We start from the raw sequence: 15,394 nt of genomic DNA, 5'->3' as shown, positions 1-15,394 counted from the left end.
ATCTCACCACTTAGTGTCCACTTCCCCCCATTAATGTTCTACAAGTGCATCCCATATCACGCACTTCCCAGACATTCAGTATAAGAGGCCCATTTAAGTATTGACTGGTTAAAGTTTGTGTCTCAATTCCATTGTCATTGCCTTTGGCTTGGATATTTAGTTCTGTCCTTTATTAACACTACCAACGGCTCTTGAGATTGCTTGATCCCTGGCCCTTATCCTTTCATATTTATGTTTTTCCTCTTCTACTCAGTTTCTTTCCTTCGTTGCTATACTCTGGGAGCCAAAGGTGTTCAAGACAACTCTCATTTAGATCATTGCATTTTTTTAATACAATTTACTACATACTACAGTGATAAGTGATATTCTGTATTTATCCCTTCTTCTGGCTTATTTCATTTAGCATAATCTCTTCCAGTTACATCCATAAAACTACAGATTGCATAATTGCATCATTTCTTAAAGCTATGCAGTGTTCCATTGTATATAAGTACAATATCTTCATGATCCCACGTCTGTGCTGTTTGTTAGACATCTATGTTGATTTCAAGTCTTAGCTATTGTACTGACTGCTGCAATGAATAGCATTCACATATATCCTTTTTGGATGAATTTGTTTTTGTCCTGGGATAGATACAAAAAGAGAAATTGCTGGGTCGTATGGAGAGCTCAATTTTGAGTTGAGGAAACCTCCATGACTACTTTCCATAGGGATTGGGCCAGGCAGCATTCCCACCAGCAACGGATAAGACTTTATCATGAACATTTTCTAATAGTAAAGTAAAGTAATAGAAAGAGTGTTGATAACCCCTATATCCATAATTTAGACTTTTTTACCATTGGTATTTTGCTGTATTTACTCTTATGAATCAGCCGCATATATACATTTTCTCTCCTCAGTTTATTTATGGCATGTTTCAAATTGAATTGCATACTTCAGTGCAAGTTCTCCAAAATGCAGCAGCATGTACATCTTTGCTATTCATATTTTTAAGATCCAATTTTTAGTAAATTACTAAAATATTTTATTTTTAAATCTTCATTGTAAGTTAAGAGTATGACTTTCTCATTTTACTCTATTTCTAGGGTCCTGAGAGATGCTGAATTATTGGAATAAACAGTCCTAAAGGTCCTGATGGACAAAGAGTAAGTGAAAACTTATTACTCAGAAACTGACTCCTATGTGGATTTAGTGATTAGTGCTAACGAACTCTAAAAATTAATTCCTTCTAAATTGATGCTTAATAAAGTAATTTTTAATAAAAGAAACTCAGTAACAGAACTTCTCAATCTTTGTAGTCACTTGATCATTCTGAAAAGACCTCAGAGGCCACACATACTTCACAGTTCTGACTTTAAAAATATCTAACAATTAATTTGAAAGCTGAAAAAGTATTTATTAAAATGCACACCCTCATGACTAAAATCAGAAAGCAGTTTCATTTTATAAGTATTACTCCAACCAATGAGACCACCCTAGGTGTACCACCTGGAATAAGTTTGCTCTTACCTAGAGTTTCTTAGACCATACTTTGAAAAACATTTCCTGATAACTATGTTTCTCCATACCAACTCAGAGGGGGAGTATCCCCAGAGAGTGATGGAGACTTTCATAAAGATTTGCCTAGTATGGGGGACTGATGAATACAGTTAGGTTGTTTAATGCCTGTAATTTCCAAGTGTAATGTAACATAGAGAAATGTAAATTACAATAGAAAAAACAACCAGAAGTTACTGGTCATGGTGTTTGTTGGCTTGTTTGTTTTATTTTTATTAATTATAGTTCTTTAACATATGGGATGGTCTAAGGAAGTGAGAAGAAGGGAAGACAAAGTTATAAAACATCAAACAATGATTTGCCTTTAGTAATAACATCTTTTACCTATTATCAGCTACTAGGGAAAAAAAGGTAGAGAGAATAAAAGGGAGTTTATTGTACAGGAGAACAAAATCTTAGCAAAAAACTCTTAATGAATCTAATTGAAAACCACTGTCTTATATAACATAAAATAAAAATCAAATTTTTGAAATCTTAAACCCCTTTCTAACCTTTTTGAAAATTGTTTTCAATAATACAAAGAACACTTGTCATGGGAAATGTTAAAGATCCTTTCTCAACATTTCTTCAGGTGAAAGTTATTAGTTATTTTTATAATTTCTGAAGAACCATAGAAAGTTGGTGCTTTGTGTAAAGTTCAGTTCTTGATAATTCACAGGTGAGTTATACATGGCTAGGCTTCTCCATAATAAATATTTCTTTTTAAGTTTTATACATATTAAGTTTCCCACTAATTAAATTTATTAACTCTGCTTTTATTAAATTCCCAATAAATTAAATCATTCATTGATTTTCTCAAAGTGAAGTTGGCCACCCGCCTAGCCTGTCCAGGCTTCTCAGAATCTATAGGTTCCTAAGCCTATATAAGTTTTTTCACTATCCAACATTTCTTCAGAAACCTTTTATAGCCTAAAATGTATAAAGTGAAGGCACAATTGCCTTACATTTACTTGGGGGGAGAGATAAGTTTTAGAAAACCCTGAAAAGAGCCCATCAAATCATAGTAAATAGCTGAATCTAAAATAACATTAAAGTATAGCAAATTTGAAATGAGATTAATACATACCTGCCTGGACCAAGCAGTTTTGAGGAAAGGATCTTGCTATACGACATACTATGTAAGTGACAATTGCAAACCAAACATAAATAACAATACTAACTTTTCTTTTTAAAATACAATTTTATGTCTTAATTTCTTTTAATTATAAAAGACAGTAATTTATGTCTTTCATAAAATTAAAAAATCACTAACTCTTGGGATCAGAGACTACCTGCACAGCATGTAAGGTTTGTCTTGAATGCAAGGATCTATCCCTTGCATCCCATATGATCCCCAACCCTGCCAGGAGTGATTTCTGAACACAAATCCAGGAGTATCTCCTGTGTGCTGCCAGGGCATGACACAAACGCAACCCCCAAAATTGCTTCTATTATGTAAATTAAATGCCATGAGGTGGACTTTTGAAATATGGGGGCTATCTATCTTATTTTTTAATTCCAGATATCTTGTCAGTTAACCAATAAAAAACTTCCACCAAGTAGCTTACAAATACTAATTTATAAATGCAGATCTTCGTTTATTAAGTCATTCTGGAGATAAGTCAAAAGTTTTGATTGCTTACTAGTTAGATAAGTATGAACAAGGTAATGGTATATTCAGTTGTGTCCTTTTTGTTTCATCCTCACAGAAATCCAGTAAAAAAGGGGGGGGGGCTGGAGCAGTAGTGCAGCAGTAGGGCACTTGCCTTGCATGCGGCTGACCCAGGACGAACCTTGGTTCGATCCCCAAAGTCCCATATTGTCGATCCCCCAAGCCAGGAGAGATTTCTGAGAGTATATCCAGGAGTAACTCCTGAGTGTCACCAGGTGTGGCCCAAAATAAAAAAATAAAAAAAAGAAAGAAAGAAAGAAAGAAAGAAAGGAAGGAAGGAAGGAAGGAAGGAAGGAAGGAAGGAAGGAAGGAAGGAAGGAAGGAAGGAAGGAAGGAAGGAAGGAAGGAAGGAAGGAAGGAAGGAAGGAAGGAAGGAAGGAAGGAAGGAAGGAAGGAAGGAAGGAAGGAAGGAAGGAAGGAAGGAAGGAAGGAAGGAAGAAGGAAGGAGAGAGAGAGAGAGAGAGAGAAAGAAAGAAAGAAAGAAAGAAAGAAAGAAAGAAAGAAAGAAAGAAAGAAAGAAAGAAAGAAAGAAAGAAAGAAAGAAAGAAAGAAAAAAGAAAGAAAGAAAGAAAGAAAGAAAGAAAGAAAGAAAGAAAGAAAGAAAGAAAGAAAGAAAGAAAGAAAGAAAAAGAAAGAAAGAAAGAAAGAAAGAAAGAAAGAAAGAAAGAAAGAAAGAAAGAAAGAAAGAAAGAAAGAAAGAAAGAAAGAAAGAAAGAAAGAAAGAAAGAAAGAAAGAAAGAAAGAAAGAAAGAAAGAAAGAAAGAAAGAAAGAAAGAAAGAAAGAAAGAAAGAAAGAAAAAGAGAAATCCAGTAAAAGCTGTTACCACCATTTAGCATTGGGAAAACTAAATCTCTGAAACATAATTTACTTCAATAGTTTATTTCTTTACATACTAGATATCTATCAAGTAGTTATAATAATATATAATATATATTTGTGTAGCATATGTTATAAGTATATTTCTGTCATATTAAATATGTGGGTGTTTACATTATTATATTATTAAATTTTATGAAAGTTTTACATATATTTTTGCCTCCCTACATATGACATTTTTAATATTAACTCCATATACATTAGTTTGTAGAGAGAATAGAACTTAAGCCCATGTATATTTGATCAAATTATATATGGTTGCTTGTTAATTGCATTTGGGGATATCAAATGTATATTAAGTTGTTTCATGCATAATTCTTCCTTAATAATCGAGTATTTGATTATTAAGTTAACTGCAGTAGGGTTTATTGACTTTCCCGATTTCAAAACTATGTTTATGTAGTTAGCTATTATCAGTTATTTAAAATAATACTACCTTATTTTAAAAACATTCAGGTATAAACACTTTATTTCTCTTGGTCTACTTTTGCTAGATTCCCTGTACATTTCTCAATGTTTCTAATATATTTTCATTTTAGAAAGTCCTCATACTAAAAAGTGTTAAAGTATGTGTTACTTTTTTTTTGTCCTGAGCTGAAGAGATAGTATCATGAGTAAGGCACTTGCCTTGCATGTGACCAACCCAGGTACAATAACCAGTATACTCAGAGCACTGCCAGAAGTGATCCCAGAGTAAAAAGCCAGGACTAAACCTTAAGCACCTGTGGCAAATATGTGGCAAATAAATAAACAAATAAATAAACAGAGAAGGTGAAGGAGAAGGAGGAGGAGGAAGAGGAGGAAAAGGAAAGAATTCACCAATATTTTCACTTTTATTTAGGTCATATTATAACATTATTGGCAATGATGTCCTCTGTTTCTTCTCTAAACTTCCATCCTACATTTCACTGTACTGTGTTCTTTTTTTTTTTTTTTTTTTTTTTTTTTTGGTTTTTGGGTCACACCCGGCAGTGCTCAGGGGTCACTCCTGGCTCTATGCTCAAAAATCGCTCCTGGCAGGCTCAGGGGACCATATGGGATGCCGGGATTCGAACCATTGTCTTTCTGCATGCAAGGCAAACACCTTACCTCCATGCTATCTCTCCCGCCCACAGTGTTCTATTAAGCTCTAAAAATACATTATTTTAAATTTTTGTTCATAATGCAATGTAATCTTTTTATGTAAAGTTTTCATTTATTATATAATGTACACATAAAAATTTCATCATTTATATGACCACATAAAATGATAATGTGAATTTTTCAGTTTTTAACAATTATACAGAAGTAACTCTATTGATGGAAACTATAATGACATTTAAAATTATGTAACAAACTACTTTTCAAAATTGCTATGCTTTCTACTGATGCTATAAAATTTTGCAGTGAAACTAGAATTTTGTGTGCATAAGCTATTTCACAGATTATATAATAAATTTTTTATTATGTTCCTTAGTTATAGTAGTAATGAGACTGTTTATCTTTTACCCCAACAGGGAAGCACTGGCCCCATCGGTAGAGAAGGTATAATAGGTCCAAGAGGTAGAACTGTAAGTTTGTCACAATATCGATTCTTTTCTCTTTTTTATATTCTTTATTTCTTTAACATGATTTCTGGTTAATTTGAAAAATTATTACTCTGCTCATTAGAGAAGCCAAAGGAAAAAAATCATATTTTCTTCTGGAAGGTGAATTTGGAGAGCTTAGGGGTCTTATACACAATAAAGATATATACAGTGAGAGAAGCACTTAACACTGAAGTTGAGAAAGAAATATAGAACTGAAGCAAGGGAGTAGGTATTGAGCATGAAAAGTATAGAGGTGATCATTAAAGCAATAAAAATACTCTCTTTTAAAAAAGAAAATATGACAAAAGAAGTACAGACAACCAAGATTTGAGTGTCCCTATGGATGTGCACAGTAAAGGAAAGAATGAAATAACTGGTTAGTGGGTTAGTAGGAAAGTTAGAAGAGCATGAAGATTAGTGAATTTTAGGAAGTTGTTAACAGTGATTTTTAAGAGAATAACTTGTAGTCGATGATAATATGTCCATTGTAAAAAAGGAAATTGATAAAAAAAATCAATAAAAATAATAAGTCCCTCAAATTCTTATATCAAAGAGACTAACATTTGGGGATATATATTGTTTTCTTCTAAAACTTAAGAAAACAGATAAGGCTTATAGAAGTTCAGCTTGTTATGTAAAATAATACAGCTACTGGATTACATAGCTGAAGTTTCTTGCTTCAAGACCAGTGTTCTGTCTATCTTATTTAAGCTATGACTAGAGATAAAATAGAGTTTGCCATTAGCTTAAGGACTTGACTGAAATATAATAAAAAATATATAGTCATTGGAGAGATGGTCATTGAATTGTTTTACAAAAGTAATAAAAATGTAAATATTTAAGAAGAGCATTACAGTAGGAAGAGAAAAATTGAGGCTTGAAGAACTATTCATTTCCTGAAGGAAATCAATACTTTGTACTTAAAATATAATATATATACAGTTTTTAATATAAAAATGAAATACTCATTGTAAGAATAGTTTTTGTTTTATAAAGTTATGGAAGAAATCACCATTCAAATGACTAAATTTTCTTTTTAAAAAAATGAAACATGGGGCCGGGCGGTGGCGCTAAAGGTAAGGTGCGCCTGCCTTGCCTGCGCTAGCCTTGGACGGACCGCGGTTCGATCCCCCCGGTGTCCCATATGGTCCCCCAAGCCAGGAGCAACTTCTGAGCGCATAGCCAGGAGTAACCCCTGAGCGTTACCGGGTGTGGCCCAAAAACCAAAAAAAATAAAAAAATAAAAATGAAACATAAGGGGCCGGAGAGATAGCACAGCAGTAGGGCATTTGCTGTGCACGCAGCCGATCCCGGATGGACAGTGGTTCGAATCTCAGCATTCCATATGATTCCCTATGCCTGCCAGGACAATTTCTGAGTGCAGAGCCAGGAGTAATCCCTGAGAGCCGCTGGATGTGACCCAAAAACAAAAACAAAAACAGAAAAAGAAACAAATAACTCAGCATTTCTCTAGACTTTGAAACATTTACTACCCAGACTATATCATCTAGATAGAAGATTATAACTGAGGAAATTCTCATTTCAGTGGGTGGTTCTTTATCAAGCTAAAGGAACATTTTATTCTAATTATTCTCTTCTGTAAGAAGTCTTAAATATTAAATTGTCAAGAAAAATATATAATGAAATGGAAAAATTATAGTTTAATACTATATCTTGTTTATGCCCTTTTGATATGCAGAAGACACATCCACATTTTTCTTTTCTAAGAAGAAAGTTATAAGGAATATTCCTGGTAGAATCATATTTGATAATAGTCAGAATGTGAAAATATAGTAGTTGGGTTGGGAGGTTTGATTTTCCAAATTAAAAAACACAATACTTACATGGTATTATAATTAAATGAAAATAAAGACAAGCATAACAAGCACAGTCCCTAGTTAGGTCTTAGAATATATAAAAATTTAATTGTTAATAAAATGGCATAATAAAATATTTAATAACTTAATAATTAATAAATCAAACTGCCTTTCATAAAAGGAAATTTATATACTCTTAAGGGAAGCCCAGATACAAAGACCTTCAGAGTTGCTAATCTAGTAACTCAATATTATCTCAGACCAGCTTTTTTTCATTACTCTCCTCTGTCATCCTGAAAAATGGCTTCTTAATAAGACTTATAAAAGGGAAATATAATATCTTTGGAATCAGATCCATATATAATTATCCAAAGCAAAAAAATTATACCTAAATTGAGAAAAATGTTTTAAGTCTTCTGTTACATTTTTTCTCATGTCTATTAACCAGCATGCAGTGATAGTGAAACAAGATAAAATTACTCTCAGTTTCATATATTTAGATAAAATCGGAACCCTATTTCATCCATATTTTAATACAAATAAACTTTTAAAGACTTCAATGTTTTCAAAAGCTTAGAAAAGTAATCTAGGAAACTAATCCAGTTTAACAAAAGGTTAAGGAGTTCCTCTAACATGATAAGAAAATCTGAAAACTAAAAGAAAACAACAATAAATATTAATTACTTAAATTTTCAAAAAGTTTACAATAACATATATCTATAAGTAATATTAATACTAGTTAAGGGAAAGTAATTGCCAAGCACAGTACATATAATTGTAAATGTATAAGAAATACAAATTGGTGTGAAGATAGAAAACTCAATTGAAATTTCAATTCAGATATAAAAGTTCAGATATAAAAGATGAATAATTATTTGAAAATATATGTAACTAAATGTTAGATAATTGCAAATAAATAAGTTATTACATCTAAGCTATAAAGAAATATATAGGTGAAAATATATTCTTATTTATGACTAGTAGAAAAGTGAATTATGGGGTCCGGAGAGATAGCACAGCGGCGTTTGCCTTGCAAGCAGTCCATCCAGGACCAAAGGTGGTTGGTTCGAATCCCGGTGTCCCATATGGTCCCTCGTGCCTGCCAGGAGCTATTTCTGAGTAGACAGCCAGGAGTAGCCCCTGAGCAACGCCGGGTGTGGCCCAAAAACCAAAAAAAGAAAAAAAAAGTGAATTATGGATTTGTGGGAAAATCATTTATTTAAATGTAAGTGCATTTACTCTTTAACCAAAAAAGTACACTTTGAGGATTTTGTCTCACAAGACAAATAGAAAATTAAGTAAATTATACAGCAATACAAGACCTGTTTTCATTGCACCTGTTAGGAAAAAATATGGGATATTAAATGAATGATCTTCTATAGGAGAATATCAAGTAAATCATGCTCTTACCATTTATTTAAAAGAGTTAGTCATATCTTTGTTACTATAGTTGCATTATACATTCCTCATGTATATTGTTGAATGTTTAATAAAAACTGATGCTTGGAGAAACATAAAATATTATATAAGTATTACATCAGTATTACAATATATGATTACCCATAAATGCGTGTATACATTTCATATTTACATAGAAAGAGAAGATATAAAAGGCCACTAATCAGTTATGAGAAAGGACAATTGGGGCCTGAGCAGTGGCACAAGAGGTAGGGCAATTGCCTTACATGTGCTGACCTAGGGAGGTCTGTGGTTTGATCTCCTGGCATCCCATGTGGTCCCCCAAGCCAGGAGTGATTTCTGAGCACATAGCCAGGAGTAACCCCCTTAGCTTCACCAGGTGTGCAAGAAGAAGAAGGAGGAGGAGGAGGAGGAGGAGGAGGAGGAGGAGGAGGAGAAGAAGAAGAAGAAGAAGAAGAAGAAGAAGAAGAAGAAGAAGAAGAAGAAGAAGAAGAAGAAGAGGAAGAGGAAGAAGAAGAGGAAGAGGAAGAAGAAGAGGAAGAGGAAGAAGAAGGAGAAGGAGAAGGAGGAAGAAGGAAGAAGAAGAGAAAGAAATAGCATGACAAACATTTCTATAAAAAAAACTTCTTAAAATTTGTTTTTAAGGGACCGGGGAGATAGCATGGAGGTGGGGCATTTGCCTTTCATGCAGAAAGTCATTGGTTCAGGTCCCAGTGTCCCATAAGGTCCCCTGAGCATGCCAGGAGCGATTTCTGAGCATGGAGCCAGGAGTGACCCCTGAGCACTGCCAGGTGTGACCCCCCAAAAAAATTTTTTTTGTTTTTAAAACTATATATTATAGTTTAAAATAAATAAAGAACAAGATAAAAAGTATAAAAAGTATGTAATAGTCAAAATAGTTTTTCATAACCTCTAAGATTAGTCAAGAATGATAGTGCTTACATAAATCAAATATATATATATATTTCATATGTTTAGGCAATTTTAAACTTCCTAGAGGGCATTTATCAAAATTTTCATGCAGTATAAATATGTTATCAATGTCATGAACAGTGTTTATAACAGCATACTATATATTCTTTTAAGGTATACACATTTACTAAATGAGCATTATTTTAAGTCATGAAACTAATTTCACTAAAATTAAAAGAGCTGGTGCCATAGTGTCATACAGTATTGGTGTCATACAGGTGTGGCCCTAAAATGAACAAATATTTTAAAACTGTCAATAACTCTTTATTTTTCACCTTCACCCCTCAACCAAGCTACCCCCAGTCAGTAACTCTTAACTAACATGTTTTGTTTCCTTTTAGGGACCAAGAGGTGAAAGGGGATTTAGAGGTGAAACTGTAAGTTGAACTAAATTTGTGGTCATAATGTCACCTGCCATCAGACTATAAGTTCCATGTAAGCAAAGATATTGCTTGAATTGAAAAGTTCAGTATTATCACTCTGATATTTGAGAAATAAAAATAAAATTATAGGGGCCAGAGAGACAGTGCAGGGGTTAAGGCAAATATGTCTTGCTTGCAACTGACCCCAATTCAAACCCTGGCACAACATGGTCTCCTGGGCATCACTGATCTTACTCAGCCCTATAGCTCCAAGATCCAATAGGCATAACCCTGGATGCCCTCAAACACTGCTCAGGTGCCCTTGGTAGTCTCCAGAACCAAGGGTATTAAGCAGAACACAATAATTAAAATGCCATCTATGGACCCCAAGAATCACTAGAAGTATCCAGGCCTTCAGAGTTCCTTTTTGGAAGCCCCCCAAATCCCAAAATGAAAAATAATAATAAATGTAGTTGTCCAGAAGTAGTGTAAACTTCGTAGTGTATCAGTGAAACCTGAGAAACCCTAAATACATACATGAATCTACCAGTCATATTTCCTACATGACTATGCTGATTGGAATATATATTCTGTCAAGCTTCAGGAGAGGCTGTTGTGGGCTTTATTTAACAGATCAAGAACAAGAGCACTGCCAAGTCACATTAGGCTCTACCCACTATATGCAGTAAGCATAGAGGAGGGTTGTAGGAATAGTAAATCATAGGTATATATTTCAGCCAATTAAAAATAATGCTGAGAATGAACAAAAAGAACATAGCACTTTGAGTACTTATGTAAACTATATTGATACTTGTATCCACATTTCTAAGATCATAGTTTATGAAAGTACCACTTTCGTAAAGAGGCAGGCATGCACTGAACGGGATTGAAAACAAACTCAAGAGAAATATTAAAATAAATCTAAAGGAGATATCTATTCATCTCTTCATCCCATTTGTATGTTGGGTTAGATTATTTTTTCTTTCTATGCTCTACTAGTGCTCTATAAATTTTTATCTAACCCCTTATCAGATGAGTATTGGGTGAATACTTTCTCCCATTCTATGGTGCAATATTTATATTCTAGTCACTATTTACTTTGAGGTACAGAAGCTTCTTAGTTTAATGTAGTCCCATTTATTTATCTTTGCTTTCCACTTGCTTGTTCAGTGGTGCTTTATCTTTGAAGATGCCTTTATTTTTTTATTTTAATATCTTTACTTAAACATTGTGATTACAAATATGTTTATACTTTTAATTTATTAAAATTATTATTAAAATTTAGTAAGTTAAATGTTTAATAATATCTAAGAGGTGAATGTTAATAAATGAGAGATGACTAAATACACAATTATGCAACCTCAAACTATTAAAAAATAGCCTTTGAATATTATGTCTTCTCTTACATGGAAAACAAAAGATGAAGATTGAATCTTATTTCTCTTGCTAATACCAAAACAGCAGAATAATATGTACATATAATGGCTTCCTCTATTTATTTCAGGGTCCTCAAGGACCAAAAGGTCAACCAGGACTTCCAGTGAGTTTACTAATATTTATGCCTGTTTATCTTTGATATGTAAATGCTTTCCTGTTTAGAATATCTATTAAGTAAATACTTTTTATAATTTATTATGTCATAGGGTCCACCGGGAGCACCAGGTCCAAGAGTAAGTTTCTTGGTTTTATTTTATCTTACCGTGTTAACTTTTTAAAAGCTTTTTTATTAACTCTTTATAAAGACATCTTGTTTGCTTATTAATGGTATTTTTGTCAATCAGCTATAGGTCCTGATATCCAAACCTCTGATTTCTTGACTATAAATGTCTTTGTTCTTGTGTTTTAAATAAGAAGTAAAGTGCTCAGCAGTGTGTGACATAAGAAGAGCTCAAAAATATTAATTCCCTCCAATTGTTATTGCTGAATCATAGCACTCCCTTTTGAGGAAAAACATGGGAGTTTTTTTCCAATCTGTATCAAACAATCTTTTTTTGTGTGTGTGTGATTTTATTCTTTTCTTACAATCTTATATAACACATATTACATATATATCATATAATACTATAACAGGCAAAACAAATAAAAGCTAGGATAGAATCATTAGAATAATTAATAGATGTGATTTTTTCAAACAATATTTACTTTTTATTTTATTATTCTTATAAAATAATTTTTATAATTATCTTTATTTAAACACCGTGATTACAAACATGATTATAGTTGTATGATTACAGTCATGTAAAGAACACCCCCCTTCACCAGTGCAACATTCCCACCACCAATTTCCCAGATCTCCCTCCTCCCCACCTCCCCACACCTGTACTTGAGACAGGCTTTCTACTTCCCTCATTCATTCACACTGTTATGATAGTTTTCAGTGTAGTTATCTCTCCAACTGCACTCATCACTCTATGTGATGAGCTTCATGTCATGAGATGCAACTACCAGCCCTCATCTCTCTTGTCTCTGAGATACTGTTAAAAATGTCTTTCATTTTTCTTAAAGCCCATAAATGAGTGAAACCATTCTGCGTCTTTCTTTCTCTCTCTGACTTACTTCACTCAGCATAATAGATTCCATGTACATCCATGTATAGGAAAATTTCATGACTTCATCTCTCCTGACGGCTGCATAGTATTCCATTATGTATATGTACCACAGTTTCTTTAGCCATTCATCTGTTGAAGGACATCTTGGTTATCAAACAATCTTTTTGCTAATCTGAAAAAAAAATGTTTTTACCTTTCTTATAGCCAAATTTTAGGGTTTACATGTATTGTTCTGTTACCTGTAACCATAGATTACCTTAAAAAAATAAACTTTTCAAGCATTTGTTTATCTTAACTATTGCAATCCAAGTGTACTATTCTTATCTTTGAGACAAAGCTGCTGTTACCTCCTTATCATCTCTTATCTCTGAATGTGCCGTGTTTGTTTTCATTTATACTTTGTATGTACTCTCATACTTTGTCTATTTGATTCCAAAAGGAAGTTCCTTCTATCCCCAACATCACTCATACTCTATTCCTACAGTCATTAAAGTACAAAGGTCCTTGATCACATTTCCTGTTGTAAAAAGATATCCACAGTTGCTTAGACTGTCTCAAACAATGTCTAGTTCAATACCTTCCAAGCCTTACTTTCATATGTTGCTCTGGTTTCAGTTAGATTTCTGACAGTTCTAGTTGATAGTTCACTGTCTTCAAATCTCAGCAAGTTAGGTTTCTCCATTCCCCTTAATGACAAGAATATTTTTAAGTAGTAGAAATGGTTGTGCAGAAATAATAGATCTACAAAAGGTAACTAAATATGATAGATTTTGTTATTTAAAAAAATAAGTTTGAGTTCTCTTAATGAAAGAATAAAAAGTATGCCATTCATGACACAGTTAGGAGCTTATTTCACTAAGTCTGATATCTTCTAAGTTGATATATGTTTATATGAACTTGGCACTTTTGGTAGTGCTCAATGATCTGTGCTAAGGGATCACTTCTATTGGTATTTGAGGGACCATAAATAGTGCTAGGAATTAAGCCAGGGTCAGCTGCTTACAAGAAAGCACTTTAACCTTCACACAATCTCTGACTCTATTATTAAAAAATAGAAGTATTTCATTTATTTTATAGCTCAATATATGCTATTGTGATATATATTATATTTTCTTAATACATTTATCATTTATTTTTATTTATGCTACTTCCAGAAGTCATATATTGTAAGTAATTGTGCAGAAAGTATGAGTGCATATTATATATGTCTTGAAATTATTTTTTTGCATTTTTTCTTTATTTAAATATCTTGATTACAAATATGATTGTGATTAGGTTTCAGTCATGTAAAGAACATCTCCCACACCAGTGCAACATTCCCACCACCAATGTCCCAAATCTCCCTCCATCCCACCCCACCCCCACCTGTACTCTAGACAGGCTTTCCAGTTCCCTCATTCATTCACATGATGAAATTCTTATTTTTTATGTTTGTTTGAGAATTAAATACATAGAGGCATAATAAGATTTCTTCATGTGCCTACTGGCCACCTATATGTCTTTTTAAGAGAAGTATTTATTCAGATTTTCTGTCCATTTTTTAATCATATTGTTTCTTTTTATTTTTAAGTCTTATGACTTAATTATATATTTTGGATAAAATTTTCTATCAGATTTTTGTTATTCAGGTATCATCTTTAATTCAGTAGGATGTCTTTACACTGATTTTCAGGTTCTGCTACTGTTGGAGAATCTTTTATAGCTTAATGTTTATATATATATTTGGTTTTTGTGGGTCACGCCCGGCTGTGCTCAGGGGTTAGTCCTGACTCTACTCTCAGAAATCACTCCTAGCAGGCTCAGAGATGTCGGGATTCGAGCCACTGTCCTTCTGCACGCAAGGCAAACACTTTATCTCCATGCTATCTCTCCGGCCCCAATAAATATATTTTTAAGTTCTCTACATCTTCTGTCCAATGATATATTTTCTGAACTTTCTTAGTAAATTTTCATTTATGTTATATTTTAATTGCGGGATTTCTATTTGATTCTTTTCTGTAATTTCTACCTATTGGCAAGCTTTATTTTGTTTTCTTTCTTACTTTTCTTTAATCCTATAAACTTAGTGATCTTTAATTATTCAAATATAATTGAATAGCTAACTAAAGTTCTTGTCTACTAAATCCAGCATCTGGACTTCCACTTGGACAATTTCTAGTATTGATTGCTGTTTTTCTTCTACATATACCAGAGTTAATGTTCTTATAATTATTTAATTGAAAATTCCACTTTTTAAGTAAAATAATACATGTAAACTGGTTTTGTTTAATGACTGAAGTCAAGTGCATAAACTAAAATAGTATTTTATTGGTGGAAGTCAACATTGCAAGGCAAGTATATAATTCAGTTATATAATTGTAAAAGAGGGGAATAGTGGGTATGAATCATTCAATAAAAAGTTTAAGAGCACAGGCTAACTGACAAAAAAAAGCAGTGAATGTCTATAGAATGTTTGTACACTAGCTGTTTATGAAGAATGAACCTCTTCTCTGAATAAGGACTCCAAATGTCCACCTTGGTGGTTTCAAGAAGTGCCAACAAGCCATAGAACATTTAAAATCTTGACTAATTTAGTTCCCAAATTTATAACATATTTCAGGTTTGTGTTTGCAGAGCCACCT

The 15,394-nt window shown here is 33.0% G+C and overlaps 1 protein-coding gene and 1 long non-coding RNA gene across 2 annotated transcripts in view; both read left to right on the top strand.

Moving 5' to 3' along the window:
* COL24A1 (collagen type XXIV alpha 1 chain) overlaps positions 1-15,394 on the top strand; it is a 319,520-nt gene that overhangs the window by 280,606 nt on the left and 23,520 nt on the right. The window contains exons 48-49 of the mRNA XM_049772551.1: positions 5,583-5,636; positions 10,204-10,239. Of these exons, the coding sequence (XP_049628508.1) occupies positions 5,583-5,636; positions 10,204-10,239 (90 nt within the window). The remainder of the gene's footprint in view (positions 1-5,582; positions 5,637-10,203; positions 10,240-15,394) is intronic.
* Positions 1,103-11,765, top strand: LOC126005962 (uncharacterized). Its single transcript, XR_007494828.1, has 4 exons — positions 1,103-1,146; positions 5,583-5,636; positions 10,204-10,239; positions 11,729-11,765. It is a non-coding gene; the product is annotated as an uncharacterized LOC126005962 (long non-coding RNA).

Source organism: Suncus etruscus, chromosome 4, assembly GCF_024139225.1.
Source record: "Suncus etruscus isolate mSunEtr1 chromosome 4, mSunEtr1.pri.cur, whole genome shotgun sequence".
Taxonomy (NCBI): Eukaryota; Metazoa; Chordata; class Mammalia; order Eulipotyphla; family Soricidae; genus Suncus; species Suncus etruscus.
This window is presented reverse-complemented; position numbering and strand designations above follow the sequence as displayed.